This window comes from Echeneis naucrates, chromosome 23 (assembly GCF_900963305.1).
Source record: "Echeneis naucrates chromosome 23, fEcheNa1.1, whole genome shotgun sequence".
NCBI lineage: Eukaryota > Metazoa > Chordata > Actinopteri > Carangiformes > Echeneidae > Echeneis > Echeneis naucrates.
In genome coordinates, this window is record NC_042533.1 from 7,085,585 (window position 1) to 7,101,773 (window position 16,189).

General features: G+C 39.6%; 1 protein-coding gene across 5 annotated transcripts in view; it reads left to right on the forward strand.

Moving 5' to 3' along the window:
- The window catches only part of LOC115036714 (ELKS/Rab6-interacting/CAST family member 1-like), a 99,643-nt gene that overhangs the window by 11,165 nt on the left and 72,289 nt on the right, over positions 1-16,189 (forward strand). For 2 of the 5 annotated variants that reach the window (XR_003840423.1, XM_029495021.1), the window contains exons 5-9: positions 10,233-10,489; positions 10,575-10,746; positions 13,672-13,746; positions 14,752-14,907; positions 15,744-15,836. Coding sequence is in view for 3 of the 5 variants with exons in the window: in XM_029495021.1 (XP_029350881.1) it covers positions 10,233-10,489; positions 10,575-10,746; positions 13,672-13,746; positions 14,752-14,907; positions 15,744-15,836 (753 nt within the window). In the remaining 2 variants the exon portion in view is untranslated. The remainder of the gene's footprint in view (positions 1-10,232; positions 10,490-10,574; positions 10,747-13,671; positions 13,747-14,751; positions 14,908-15,743; positions 15,837-16,189) is intronic. The other 3 variants (XR_003840424.1, XM_029495023.1, XM_029495022.1) reach the window with 2 other exon arrangements.

The window sequence follows — 16,189 nt, forward strand, 5'->3', positions numbered from 1 at the left end:
TGTGCCAGCTTGTGAATATCTATCTATAAATCTGTGTGGAAATGTGTGAACAAAGGAACAGATGATAAGTTGATTAGTCAATCATGTGTTTGGCTTCCTGCCATTCCTACAAAAATCCTTGGGTGCTTTCACACTCCTCCTTGGGTGTGTGTGTGTCTCTGCTCAAGTGAGTGAATACACATGTTAAGACATGTAAGAATGTTTTCTGATCTCTAATGTGAGGGAATTCATCTTATATTCTTACTTTCATTCTCTTTCTTTCCTCCACACAAATCATACTCTTTAAACTGAAGATGTCCTTTTCATTTCCTGCTCTCATTATCTTGTCACTTTCCTTCTCTTCATCTCTGGCTTTCCTCCGTTCCCTCGATCCCTTTTTTTCACTTACGCATTCTGCTTCTCCTCTTCTATTTCTGTCATCACATGGTGAGTCAGCTCTCACTTTCTCTCTCCTCTCTACCTCCTACCTTCTCTCCTCTCTCTATCTTTGCCATCACCTTAGTCTTAGAAATTGAATTAAGTTACCTCCCAGTAATTTTTAATATGTGCGCGCACACACACACACACATACGTGTGTGTGTGTGTGCTTGGTCACGCCCCTGCTGAGGAATGCACATTTCATCTCCACCCTCTGTCCTCACTCCTCCCTCTCTCTTTCCTCCACACTTCCTCGTTTATTCACCTCCTCCTTCATGCTTGGCCCGCTATCTTCATTTTGCATCCGCCCGCGTCTGTTTCTAAACATTCCTATCGTTTGCAGTCCCTGTGTGTAACTTCTGTCCTCTGATATCATTACAGTTTCTCACCATAAACTACCACAAAAAAGTTGTAACTAATCTCATGTTTGTACTTGAAAATTATAAATTACATTTACTGATTGATTAGTAATTTCATTTACTAAACAAAAGTGTCAAACATTTCACATAGCACTAGAATTGTGAAGATATGTTGCCTTTCTATTTAGTTATTGCCTTTAGTAGCTAAATGCACATGTATATTCACTAGTTAGTTGGCAACTTTGTGTCTGTCATTTGGTCCTGGACAGGTCGCCCAACTGTAGAGATGTGTTTATGTAGACTTTGTAAACCATGAGAGGACAGAAAACAATTTCATTTAATGCAGCATCAGCTCGTTCTGGTCAAGTTTGTGCTATTTGCAGCTGAATGATGCTTCTTAGCTAATGATAAAAAAAGTGGGGAAAAAAATCATTTGGCAAAGGTAGGAGAGGTTTTTTTCTAGCATCTCCACTGAGCTTTAAATCATTATTCTCTTACACTTGCTTTCTCGTTTCACTTCCCACATCTAGTCATTTTGTCTTACCACACTTTCCACTCATTGTCATCACACTCTCCATCTCTGATTTGCTCCTGCTGCCAGTCTCTTTCGCTGCAGCCCTCTCCTCCTCCCTCTCCTCCCTTTCCATCTGGGCCTGTGGAGCAGCAATGCCACAGCACAAAGCACAGTAGAAGGGACACACCCCAGTCTGACAAATCTATTGATCTGAATACATATGCCCAGTGTATTCAGCCTAATACTGTGGTCGCTTGTCTGCCTCTTTTTGTCAATTTTAGTGCCCTGCCTTGTTTTGGTTTGTTTTGTCTAAGCAAGTGTGTGAGTGTGTTCACCCAATTTGTTCCACCTCTTTGATCGCAGCAGGTATGTCCAATGTTTCACACAGTATGAAAGCAAGCATAGAAAAAAAAGAGAGAAATGAAGGAATGTTTAGAATGCCAGCGGAAAGCCTTACTTTTTGTCTTTTCTTTTCTTTTGGTACATGTTTCCCCTTAAGACATGTTCACACCAAACTTTCACTTTCCAATCTATACATTTACAATTTCAAGATGAAAATCAGCAACAGTTAGCATTCAAAGATGTAACCTTGACATCTGGAGAACAGCTCAGCATCTCTCTTTCCATTCAATACCATGCTTGCTTGCCATGGAGCAAACTTAAATGCCCAAATGACACACGACTAATGCCAATTCACACCTGAAATCACAGCAAAAATATATAAAATGTAATGAAAATTAAGCTACATACAATACAAAGATTCTTAAACAGATTTGGGAATAACATAAGAAATTTTAGAGCAGAATGTGCACTTCCTGCTCTCTGTTCTACATTCAAGAAATGAATCATGCCAACGAACAATGAATACTGTGTCTGTCTGTTTCTGAGGCTGCGAGATGCAATCTATTGTCTACTGTACTCCAGGAGACCCCTGTGCTGCCAGCATGTGTGTGAATGTGTGTGTTTCCTCATTTATGTAGGGTGTTTGTATGCCGTGGTTGGCATGTATGCATTTTAAAGAGAATTAGTTGGCAGACATGTTTGTTTGTTATTTAATAAGAGTGATAGAAAGGGCAGCAGGAGGGAATCTTTGTCCTTGTGTATGTGTGTGCGCTGTCAGGCTTATGTGACTGTCAGGACAATTGGGGTTTTTGTATACACAAGTGTGTGTCACTGTATAAACAGTATGTCCACATGGAAAAAGAAATGCATTCATGTTCTTGTGCACATGATTTTTATTTTTATCAAGCATTTATGTGTTTGTTTGCATGCAACAATATTGTGTTATTTGGTAATGGGATGTACTTGGCAGTGGAATGATGTTACAAGTTGTGTTAATGTGTTAACGTGTTTACATGTTTGTGTGTGTATCTGTGTGCGTTGGCCAAAGTACAGCAGCCCAGTGGCTGTTGTTCTTTTATTGCTGCACCGTTTTTATACTTTTCAATTATTTAACCTAATACTCAAGCTGCTGGGTTTGAATAGAGGTGTGTGTGTGTGTGTGTGTGTGTGTGTGTGTGTGTGTGCGTGTGCGTGTGCGTGTGCGCGTGCGCGTGCGCGTGTGCGTGTGTGTGCGTGAGTGCGTGCGAGGAGGTTAATCCAAGCAGGCAGGTGAACACAGTACCTGTTACACCTGGCTGGTATTTTGCCTTTAGGTCGATGGTGGGATGAGAGAGTCAGAGAGATGAGACAGAGAAAGATTGTCTTTCCTCTCCTTTTCTTTTTTCCTCTGTGATTTTTTTTTTTTTTTTCCCCCTCTCTTTTGCTCAAAGCAACAAATTTGGACCAAGTGGGATATTCATACAGAATGGCACTTGAATGTATTTTCCACTCTTTGAACATGGCAGTAAGTCAGGCCTTCAGGTTAATGTGTAAATAGAAGGTGCTACCAGAACTCTGAGTCTGATTTGTTCCACTTGAAATACTTCTGCATCTGAAACAGGTTAAAGACATCTATTTTTCTTTAAATAAAGAAGTCATTGCAATCTTAATTAAAGATAAAAGATCGCACTAAAGCACATAAGAGATATATTACTGTAACTGTACTGTCAGAGCCCCTTAAATCAGTTTCTGTGCTGACTGACTTATAATCACTGCTCAGCACTTAACATTATTATACGTGGATTTAAGTTGAACATCTTGCATTTCTAATTTAATTACACCAGACTGAATTGGATGGCATCAATTGTTTCCTGTGTGAGATTTCCTTTTACTGTATAGAAAAAAAATGTTGCCAGCAACAGAGTTTGTGCCAGCTGGCTGCAAAAACTGCTTCGCCTGGCAATCCATAACCCAGCAAAGAATCTGAGAGGTAGAGAGAGGGAGAGAGAAAGAGAGAAGGGGTGGATTGGAGAAGATGGATTGAGATGTAAAGATGTGTAAAACGTAGCGAGAAAGATGGAAGGAAGAAATCAGCAGAGGATAGATCAAACTGGAAAGCTGGGGGGTGTTTCAGTAGCTGGGAGGAAAGGAGGCCAGATGAATGGATGGAGCAGACAGATTGAGCAGAAAAAAATGATGAAATGTAGAGAAATGGCTACTCTGATTGATGTTGATGTGACATTCGAGAAAGATGGAATTAATGGCTTGATCTAAAGAGAGGGATGAAGAAAGCAGGATGATGGGGGTGCAGGAGATCAACGATGAATCGGTGACAGAATAAGATGAGCAGCATTGTACTGCACTGATTCTATAATCATCATTTAGTTGACTTTAAACCATAGTAGTTTAGCAGGTAATGCTGAATTTGCTAGAGGTTTTAATAGAAGTCAGAGACACTTGACATTTAACCTGAATTGTGCTGAATCCAATTTCAGTTATGGAGATTTTTCTTTTTCAAAAAGTGAAGCTTGCATGTAAATCTCTTGGATGGGAGGTACAGATGAGGCAGAAGAAGGGGAGGGAATGGATCTCTGGAGAAAAATAGTGAGCATGCATGTGCACACGCACGCACGCACGCACACACACACACACACACACACACACACACACACACACACACACACACACACACACACACACACACACACACTCACTCTCGAGTCTGCATTCCTCAGGAGTCAAGCTTCTCAGCTGCAGATCTACATCTCTTCAATCTGTTGTCATTGCCTCTGATCAAATCAGTGGGCTGACCTGCTTGTAATGCAAACAGGTTTGTGCATTTGCATCCTGTCATATTACTCAATATCTGATGATCTGATGAGGAATCTGGTTAAAATTATTTTCATGATTCTGTCTGGAGTGAATGTCAACTTAAATTTTTCTTCACATCCTCGCTCCTCTGCGGTGGAGCAACAGTGGAGGCAGACGGAGAAGATCTGACTTTGAATGTGTTTGACTGTATGAGTTGTTGAGGAAAAGGAAGTATGCAGCTCAGGAAAAGTTTTCAAAAGTATTTATTTGTTTTATCTTGATAGTCAATACAGTGTGTTTTAAAACACAGTAACAGTTAACTTACTGTCTGACTCTGCCCACCTTGGCTCCCTACTTCTGTCGACCACAGTCTGCTTCTCTTTCAGCCACTCATCGACCTATGACTCATTATTCCCGTGTGTGTGTCTGTGCCTATATTAACATACTGTATGTGTGTGCACATGTTGTTGATCATGTGCATGTGTTAGACAATAATTTTTCCCATTTTTTTTGGAGTTCGAACTAAAAGATGAACTTTACTACTTCATCATGGCTATTATCCTTGTGTTTGTGTGTGTATTTGTTGCTTTATAAATTGGACCTTATTTGTGTTTGTGTGTTCATTTCATGCATGAATGCTCATCAGTAACAGATGGTCTTCAGACCTTTGTGTTTATTTACTCAGGATGGAGAGATAGGTGAGAGGGAGATAGAGAGACGGATGGAGAGAATCACAGAGAATAAGGTAAATACAGGGAATGATAGTGGGGGAGAAACAGGCAGATGGACAGAAGAGGAGCAGGACGAAGGAGAACAGTGAGGAGAGAGCAAGAGGGAGATTCATTGAGGGAATTTAAGTGAGAAAGAGCAGACTCCTATAAGGCTCAAGAGTCTTATAAAACTTTAACTCCACGGCATAGAGAGAAATAAATAGCCCCTCGTTCTCTCCCTTCTCTGTTACAAAGGCCCAGTGTTCGTTCTACAGTGCAAAGAAATAGAAAAAGAAAAGTGAAAGGAAAGAGTCAGTTTTCCTTCTTTGTTATGAGGCTGTAACTTTGAGTTTTTGCTCACCCTGTCTCACTTTCTCCACTCGTGTGTGTGTGTGTGTGTGTGTGTGTGTGTGCGTGCGTGGTGCTGTGGTAGCCATGTCTTTCCTTATAAGGAGCGGATTTGGGACGAGCTGGTGAGGAATGAAGAGAATTACATTTCAGTCACTCCCATTTTCTCCTCCAGTTTTTCTTTTTGCTTTTCCTTCGCTATGTCTCTCTGAAAGCTGTCAGTCTGCGTATCTGTCCGTCAGTCCGAATGAATGTGACAGCTACAATGGGCTGTTTTCCTAATTTAATTCCTTCTCCTCTCTCGTCTCTTCTTCTCTTCTCTTGCTCTTTGAACCCAACATTGACCCTGATATTGCATCTCAAAGTGACTGATTAGGGTCAACATTTTTCTCTTTGCTTTTCTTTCTTTTGCTTATGGCCTGCTTTTTTATTTCTTCTTGAGTTTAATCCATTGCCTCTTTCTCTCTTTGCTCCATAATTATTCTTGACTTCTTCTGTTTTCATACAACCTGATTCTCTTTTCTTCTTTTAGCTTGCTATCCTTTGGAGATGTTATTTCCTCCTCTTCATTATGTTCTTCATCCTCCACCTTTATCCTCAGAGAATAAAGGCAGAGTGTGCTAATCTGTGTGTTGTCTAATGCCTGAGTGGGCGATGCTTTAAAACTGCTTGCGGTCATTACAGGGACTCTTATACACAGACACACACACACACACACACACAGCACGGCCACAGCCTCTATCATTTTGTTGTCTGCTGCAAAAGTGCATGTAACTGTGTGTGCGGGCATTATCATGCACCCATTGTCTGTGTGTGTGTCTGTGTATGTGTTTTTGTCAATCCAAGTGTGTGTAAATGTGTTTCTATCTCAGTGTGTCCATTTGTGACAGGGAAAGCATGACTCACCCAGCAAGCAAAGAATAAGTGAGGGATGAGATGGAGGAGTACTAACGGAGAGATGGTTAATATTGAACGACAGATGAGCAGTGTCCTCAAGGGGGGCTGGGTGACAAGCGGATGGAAAATTGTCACCATATTCACAAACAGATTTCTCTTTTCTTCTTTTCTCTTCTCCTCTCTTCGCTCTCTTCTCAGCATGAATTTATGTTATCAGGCAGTAGTTATGTTGGTGAAGCAATTACCATTTTTCAGAAGCCCATTCATTCCCTCAGGTGATGAGAACTTATGTCTAATCTTGGTGTAAAATCATGGTGTCACATTTTGATTTTGATTTTACGGCTGTGTGTGTGAAGGGGGGGGGGTTGTGAGATCAGAGGTCCTGAAATGAATTTAAAGATAAATCTGTGAATAATGTTGTTTCTTTTGGTCTTTTCTCTTGAAAAAGTAAAGGGCTATTAACTCAGAATTAGGGGTTAAGCAAAAAATGATCAGGGGTCTCTGCTGTAAGAGACCAACATGGTTGTGTCTGCTCTCCCCCACCCCCCAACCTCAAATTTGAAACATCCCATATATGTTTTGATTATAAGTTAAAACCTTTGAAAAACAGAATACTGCACAAGTAACCACGTCCTTTTGTTGCTTTAATTCACTGATGATGGTGTCAGATAATGTTTTACCTGGAGATGAAACATGGTCCATATTTTATTGATATGAGAGCATACAGGCATTAATTTGTTTGAGTGGATGCAAGCAGCAATCGTTTCTCCCCTTTGTTGGGGCCACGTGGTAAACAAGGAATGCACGCAACCTTGATGTAAAAATCGAGGTTGCATGCATTTCACGCACTTGTAAATTCAGTCATGATGGTTTCTACACATTAGGATTATCATAACGAAACTGGAAGATTTGCCTGTTTCCTGTTCATGCAACCCATGAATCGTTTCAGTCAGCTGTGCTACAGCATAGTGTTCCCGTTTTAAAAATAAATATGCTTATTCCAAATTATTAATTCATACTTTATGAGGACATTTCAATCATAATGACAAATTTTAATATGTTGAACATCGCTGACATCAAGATAATTTCCCATCCTGTACTGCAACTGAACAGCAGCTTGATGAATTTATCTGTCCCTCCCTGACATCTGATGCAGAGATCTGTCATGTTTATATGTCTTCTTGTTCATGTGTTTGTCTTACTATTTCAATTCTGTAAAAAACTATTTCTTTTTTATGGGCAAATATATTGAAGACAGAGGTGAAGGTGCCATAAAAAGCTGGAAATTATAATTATTAGCTTATAGCTGACATTAAAAGAACATATATATATTTCTTTGTACTGTTTTTTGTTTGGGTTTTTTGTTTGTTATTCTTTTCAACTCAGTGTTATATGAACATGTAGATGTGTGTGTGTGTGTGTGTGTGTGTGTGTGTGTGTGTGTGTGTGTGTGTGTGTGTGTGTGTGTGTGTATGTCTGTCTCTGGGGGTGTGAGTGTGTGTTTGCATTTCTGTTGAGCGCCCCTCACACCGCCCCCGTGGAATCAGGAAGTGTTTGACAGGATCAAAGGTGAAGGAGCTGAAGACAACTCAGCAGAAATTTAGATGGAAAAACACAACTTGTATTCTGGCCCTTACTCTATTTCTCTCTCCTCCCTTTCACCCCTCTTCTGTTTTTACCGGGCACAGTTAACACAGTTTTCTCTGTCTTTCCTCACTCCATCCTCCTTATCTCCACCTCTGTTTTCCTTTCTTATATATTTCATTCTGTGTTTTTCATCTTGCTTTCCTGTGGTCTGGCATTTCTCAGCTCTACATTCCAGCTGTGTGTTTTTTGGGGGAACTGGCCTGTGAGTTTGTGTTTGTGTGTCTTATATGTAACCTTTAAACTTGTGTGTGTATGTGTTCATTTTGTATTTGCTTGACTGAAACACATTGATTTGCATTTGTGTGAGCAAGACTATTGAAGCTTTGTGTGTGTGTGTGTGCACGCGTGCGCGTGCGTGTGTGCGCATGCACGTGTACATTCATTACTGCAACTCTTGACATAGTTTTGAATGCTTGATGTGAGTGTTTGGCTGACTGATTGCAGGATATGATGATGTGTGTAGTCATGCATGCACATTTCTTCAATGTCAAAACAGCACATGGAATCCACTATGTTCTACACATATTACTCTAATGAGTATGGCTGTGCGTTTATATGTTTATATGTTCTGACTACACAACACACAGCTGTGTCTTTCTATGTACATCTTTCTTTTTCTAGCTTGAGGTATTGTATAAAGAAGCTACTGATTATTATTTAGATTATTAAATAATTCATTGTACTGCCAAAAAGCAAAGTGAAACCTATTCAAATAGTACATAACATACATGAGGAGGTTTCAAAGAGCTTTATAGAAAGTGGAGCATGAACACGTTTACATGGAAATCCTGATTGTAAAAATGAGAAATAAAATAAAGTTAACAGAATTGGAAGGAAGGTTTGAAAAGCACTTTCAAGTGTGGTGATTATCTAACTGTTTTGTGTAGTATCTTACTTTGTCTCACCGGCTTAAAAATAATACAAAAGGATTAAGGATATCTTCAATGATTGAGCAAAGATGCAAACTCTCTTGAGGGGAAAAATAGAACCCAAGAATGCTTGTATTTTAATTTTGACGTGCTTTGGATTAGAGCAGAACTCCAAACATTTGAGATTGTTTGCAAATTCTTACATGGTGTCATCATATGGGAGGGTCAGGGCCTGCAAGTCTGAGGGAGGACTCATAGTTGGCGTGGAGGCAAATGGATGCACCAGAAAAATCATTTGTATGGGAGAAAAATGATGGTCTCTATTAGCTGTCTATGTCCTTAGGGACGTCCTTGAAATGTCAGTGTCATGTCAACGTGTGTGTGTGTGTGTGTGTGTGTGTGAGTGAGTGTGTGTGTGAGTGTGTGAGTGACACACAGTCATACAATGAGGGCATAAATGATAGATATAAAATTGAACAGTTTTGTATTCTATTGCAATACAATGGTGCATTTAAATTAATAGAAATATGGAAATGAAGGAGAAGAGACACGCACTTCACTGACTGTCATGGAACATGAAGTAGAGCTATCATGAAAGACAGCTGCTACAATTTTAGTGAAGTATACAGTTTCACATTTTTACATTTTCCGTTCTCCTTTATCTTCCTTAATATCTAACAATTTGCCCACAACCTCTTCTTTCTTCTTCAGCCTCATTAATTCTCTTGTCAACGTTCATTAACAATACCTGCAGTGGCGTCTTTTCCTTTTCAAACATCTTAACTTCCTTTTTGTATCTTGCCTCTATTACTTGATTATTATTTCATCATTATTGGAATCTGTAGAAATAAGCCCTGACTTATATGGAGATGACCTGGCTGCTGTTCATCTTACAAGTGTTGCATTTTAAATGAGCTTTGGGGTATCATAGTGACATCACACAAGTGTATGCAAACACGTACACACACATGCATGAACATTATACTCTTTTATTGACTCAGGGTTCGTCATGTTCTGTTGTCCTCAGTCATGATGATGATGATGATGGTAGTGATACTAACCTGTCAACAAGGAAACCTATTGCAAAAGAGAATTAAATTAATGTTGAAAAACTCCAGTTGGGCCAAATTTCCTCAAACATCCATCCATCCATCCATCAAATTCAGTTAGCCAGCCCTCATATGGGCTGTCTGGGCACACCAAAATTTCAGCTTCTTGTGCAATAAATGTTAATATGATTGTAAATGTGTTTGGTATGTAGTCATCTCTTCAGCGGTAGCACCAGCCACACACGCATACATCTTATACCTTTAAATTGAACTTGTTTCTGCCCCTCCAGCATCTTCAGTGCACCATCCAGGCTTTACAAGATGAGCTCCGAATCCAGCGAGATCTCAATCAGCTCTTCCAGTCCGATTACTCGGCTACTGGTCATCTTGGAAGCCAGCCCATCCCCCCTCAGGAAATGACGGAGGAGAACTTTGTACGTCTCCATGGCGAGTACGAGCGGCAGGTCAAGGAGCTCTTCCTCCTGAGAAAGACTGTAGAGGAAATGGAGCTGAGAATAGATACTCAAAAGCACACATTAACTGCCAGGTAAAAATCTCATTACATTGATCCCTTGTTGCCATTTCAGGCTGCCATGATGTTAACTTTAACCCATAAACTGTTTTTATAACAGGGATGAGTCAATAAAGAAATTACTGGAAATGCTGCAGAGTAAAGGCCTGTCGTCACGGGCAACAGAAGAGGACCATGAACGTACAAGGCGACTGGCTGATGCTGAGATGACCATCCACCAACTGGAGGGCCTGCTTGAGCGAAAAGACAAGGAGATGCTACAGCTAAGAGAGGTGTGTGTTTGTGTGTGTGACTAATTAAGAAGAAACAAAGTGAATGCAGAAATTCCCATGTGTGAGGGTGTGTGTGCCTTTTTATGTAACCAGATGTGATCATGTTGAAATCAGCAAACCTTTGGCTGCTCCCACTCTTAAGTCATGAGTTAGTTTTAAAAAAAACGCAGAAGCATCTGCATACACACAGCAACACACACTTTCTCCTTTTTTCTCCACTGTTTTCATGTTTTTCAAACAACTCTGAGGTGTGTAACTCCTCATGTTCATCGTGTTTTTATTTTATACAACACTCCCCTCTAGTGGTAGGATGTTGAACAACAATTAGGCAGAGATGGACATTAAGCTACAATTCATTTCAGTATAAAGGTCATATGCTATTCAATACCCTTTTTGGGGCTTGATACACCTTTTGCTGACTGTCACTAATGAAATGAAAATTGAATTTGTTAACAAGTAAATGGTATAAGTTGGAAATCACTGTTAAACTGCAAAATTAGTAAGTCATATGAAAACATGTTCAACATATAAAAAGATAGTTTCACATAAATACACTACATACATACATACACACATTTATCATTGTGCAAAATGACATAATGCTGTCTTACTTTCTGATTTTAATGATCAAACATGCTACAACATTACATGTATGATATATGATGTATTGTCTTTTGAAAGCTTCCATTCAGCCAAAAACATTTTGCCAAAAAAAACCACCCGGTGGACAACTGTTTCAGTTACACTGAAAATACACAAACCAGCTCTGAGACCAGCCTCTCATGGCCATCTTCAAATGCATCATGGGCCACAGCTGTGAGGGGAAAATATGCATAAACACACAAACAAGAGCAAGTGATGCATCATAATTGTATCATAGGTAGAAATGTTTTGTAATACAATTGGGAGAGCCGTCTTACTTTATATTGGGTTGGGGTCAGGGTGGTGGATTGAGTTTCTGTTTTTGACAGGATTTCACCAGGACTTTGGTGATTTTAGAACAGCATCTCAGGAAAAACCTCAAGAAAACTTGAGATTATGCAATATCCAGATTTCAATGTATGTTAAAGTGAAAATAGTAGCATAATATTGAATGTTATGTTGAAGGCTTCCTGCAGGAGTACTGACAGTTGTCTTTTGACCATTGTTCATTTCACTAATTAACAGTCCCAGCAAATTCTGACAAAAAGAGCTATAAATGCCCCAAATGGCAACAAAGACACAGTGAGATTTCTGTATGAAAACCAATGAAGGTCATAAGGATTAGAATCAAAACCACCTAATACCTAACGAGTGGTGAAATGTACAATAAAATATATCAGTAGTTAGGATGATGATAATCTGTTTCGTACAGTAAAGAGAGAAATACTTCAGAACTAATTCACACAAAACAGCACTGTCAAATAAGAGAACTTTTAACTATCGCTTTTAAAATCAAGATAAACACAATACAATGAATGTGAGAAGTGAAGTTAGGCAATGGAAAACCTTGCATATCACAGTTTCCCACTTCAAATGTGAGCCTAAACAGGTTAAGCAAAAAAGTGTAACATTAATTTAACATGCTATTAAATGTGTTGAAATTCAGACCGGATGAATTCTCAAAGAGTTAAATTCTCAATCATTTAGATTTTTTTAAAGGATGGATATTCAGAAGTGATGACACTTACCTTTATCTCTCTCTCTAAGAAGTGATTACCAAACAAGGCAGATTTCCTAGCATATTTGTATGTGTGTGTGTGTGTGTGCCCATTCATAGCATTTCTGCTAATTCATACTAGTGCCTTAAGGCATGCTACCCGACTATCCTTTTCACATATGTGTCTTATTATGGGTTCTGGCTTGTGCATTAGCCAACTTGGTTGGCCTCAAACTATGTGTCGTCCTAAGAAAAGCAGTGATGCATAAACTGCTACGTCCTCCCCTCTGCTTTCATTCCCTCCCACTTTTGCACTCTCCCTCCCTGTCCTCCTTTTTTCTTTTTGTGTCTTTACATCGAGCACACTCCCACTCCCCTCGGTTCATTTGACAAGTGAGTTGTGGTAACAGGAGCCAGCCAAATAGAATTTCCTTACACGTAGCTCACTAAATTAGGGTTGCTAGTTCAATTATTATTCAGTTCGTTTTGGTGAATGTTTTCAGAAGATGGAGAATTTTAGGAAAATAAATCTAGTGTAAATCTCCCTAATTCTTGCAGGGGTTTTAGTAATAGATTAAAAGTGAAGTTAGATATAATGTTCAGAGAGGGCACTATGTAATTCTGGACCTTGGAACGACTCAAGATTTTAATTGAAGATAATTGCTTTGAAGCTGAGATCTCATTCATTGAATTAGTGTTATCTTGGACTGTCGGATTTGATCATTCATCCACATTTGGTGCTGTTCCTCATTGCTTGAAGAATGTGGGATGGACGGATTGACCCATGGAGGCTAAAAGCCAGTGCCTCAGCGAGAGGAAAACATCTCATTCCTGCATCCCCCTCCATCCCCATATCACCCTCTTTTCCTGTTTCTCCCTCCAGCAATATTCCAGCTCCTTTTCACGTGTCTCCCCCATTCCAGCCATCTCCTCCCTTCTCCCCCTCACGTCACCCCTCACTCCGCTCATCTCCATCCTTTCCTGCACCTTCTTCTCCATCCCATCGACAGACCATCCATCCTGTTGGTCTCCCCTCCACCTGTCCTCCCCACTATCCCTCTTTTGTCGCTGCCTCCTCTATACATCCCTCCCTCCAGCACCCCTTTCCAGCCCCTGCTCCTCGGCCTACACCCACCATCCAACCCTCCCTGCATCACTACCCCTCAGTCACTGTCGCCACCTTTCCTGGTGCACGACCTTCTTCTCCCTCAATCCAAGCCCCGCTCCATCCCTCTGTGCCTCTCTCCCTGTCATCTGCTGACCAACGAGGTGTGTGTCTCTCTCAGGAGCTGCACAGGCGATATGAAGCAGCTCCAGAATCAACAAAGACCAAGGCCCTGCAGACAGTTATCGAAATGAAGGTAAATGTCGTGCTAACAGTTTCATTTGAATGTGTGTCTATGCAACATTTAATTTTGATTACAAATTCTGTTCTGTATTTACAGTGAGCATGTTGTTAATGTTTAAAGTATCTTTTATATATAATCATATATTCAATTGAGATCACATTACATTTACATTAAAAAATAAACTTGATTATTTGGAAAAACTAATGACAGATTAACATCAGATTAATGATGTGACATGCAATTTCTTTTTTCAATACATGATACTGTTCATATCAGCTGAGGGTTTTCTGATTACTGTCATCTTATTTTTCTCACATATTGTCCGGCATGAGGTAACAGTACAAGTTAGTGTTGAAAAGTCAGGTTTTCGCTTACTGAAATGGATAGCTAGGATTCTTGTAATAGACTTACATCTGTCATTGAAATGGATGTCCATTTGTTTTGGCATCCTAAAGCCTGAGTTTTTCCTCTCCGAATATGGTCACATTGCATATCAATGTGCAACTGAATTGCCTTTGATCTCAGTGAAATGTTTGCTGAAATTCTATTGGAGAGATGATTTTTGCAAATTGGAAAACAAACACATAATTATGTTGTTTTTATGCAGTTTCGTTTAACAATATTTTTTTGTTCTGCACACTTAAATGCATCTTTCAGTTGCATTTCATACTCCAAAGAGGATGACGGAAGTTTTATATAACTGTACCAAAACAATTTCTAAACCTGTCAATATGACTCAATGCCATATAATGTGACCATTATAAAATATTGGATGAACTGCAGATTGGAGTGCTTGTTGTCATCTACTCAGTTTTTCATGCAATTTCAAATCAGTCAGCAAATACTGGCAATCATGACTGTAAATTCTAGTTAATACAGAAGAATTCAGTTCTCATTTACCCCTCAGTCAAGTGTAATTTTACAGATTTCACAGGTCAAAGAAATATTTCGATTTTTGGCCCCGATAGAGTCTATCATACCTGGTCTCTTAAGTTGAACTTGTTGATATTCCGCCAGGATGCAAAGATCAGCTCACTGGAGCGTGGCATGAGAGAGCTGGAGGAAGAGGTCAACATGCTCAAGTCCAACGGAGCTCTGAGCAGCGAGGAGAGGGAGGAGGAGATCAAACAGATGGAGGTCTATCGATCCCACTCCAAGTTCATGAAGACCAAGGTGATGGATACACACACACACATATACAAACATGTACACGTTTTCTTGTTACATATTTTTTTTTTGTCGATGCGTTTAAAAAACATTTGTAATTTCCAGCTCTTTGGAAAAATAACTCAACTTTTCCAAATCATCGACAGATGCAGCTCTTGAAAAGTATTACTTTGGGTCATTTGTCTCACTTCTGGAAATGATAATTTACACTATTACCTCACCTTTTCATTCTTTGCAATCCATAACAATGTTTATATTAGTACACTGAATGCCTGACATTCTTCATACATCCTACATACTTTACATCAGCATGATTGCAGACCAAAGACCAAAGGCAGGTGTCTTTCATTCCTTAATCAACCGCTGTTTTGTGGTTTAATAACATCAAATCATGATGTGATTTCTTCGTATAATGAAATAAAATGACCCTGGCTGGGAATAAACTGTGAAATAATATTAAGTCTGTAATCCGATTATCTGCACATTCATTTTTTTTCTATAATTGCTTATGGTGGTTTATGTGAGATGCCTGTTGCATGACTCTGGACCCTGGAAAACCAAAAAAAATCAAGAAGCATTATCCTCACAGACTGCAATTTTAGGACCTTTTTAACAGGCTAATATATAACAGTTAACTTCAATGACAGATAAGAACATAAGACAGATTTTTACTATGTGGATAGACGCATGGTCCTAAACTGTAGGTAGGTGTTATGCAGAATGTACACTTGGTGGTTTGCCTGTAATGTTTTAATGTGTGAGGTGCTTGGATTTGGGTTAGCTGTCAGCAGCTGTGACAGCTGATTAGCTTTGGTCATGGTGACGCCCTCCTTTCCTGCCAGGTTGAGCAGCTGAAGGAAGAGCTAACTCACAGCCAATCAGAGAAGGAAGAGCTAAGGCAACGAGCCAATGAGCTTCAGCAGGAGGTGTCTGCAGTAAGAGACACACCTCTGTGCCTTTTTGCTTTTCCTTCCTTTCTTGAACTCTCTCTTGCTCTCTGTGTCCCAGGTTGACTGCTTAATGGCTGCTGCTCCTTGAGTAGATCCCCAGTATAATCCCAGTAGTGTAACTTTGTTGTTCAGAAAGCAGCAGTTTGAAAAATTATTACTCTCAAATGTCATTCACGCTAAAACATGATGTCATTTCATCAGCTGGAAACTTTGTGTTTTCAGATTTGGAGAGCAACATGGGGTTATCCATATAATATTATTTTGCCGCAGGTGTATTTACTTCACTGTCAGTTAAATATTCATATAAATATTTATCAACTCTCAATAAAGACAATTGT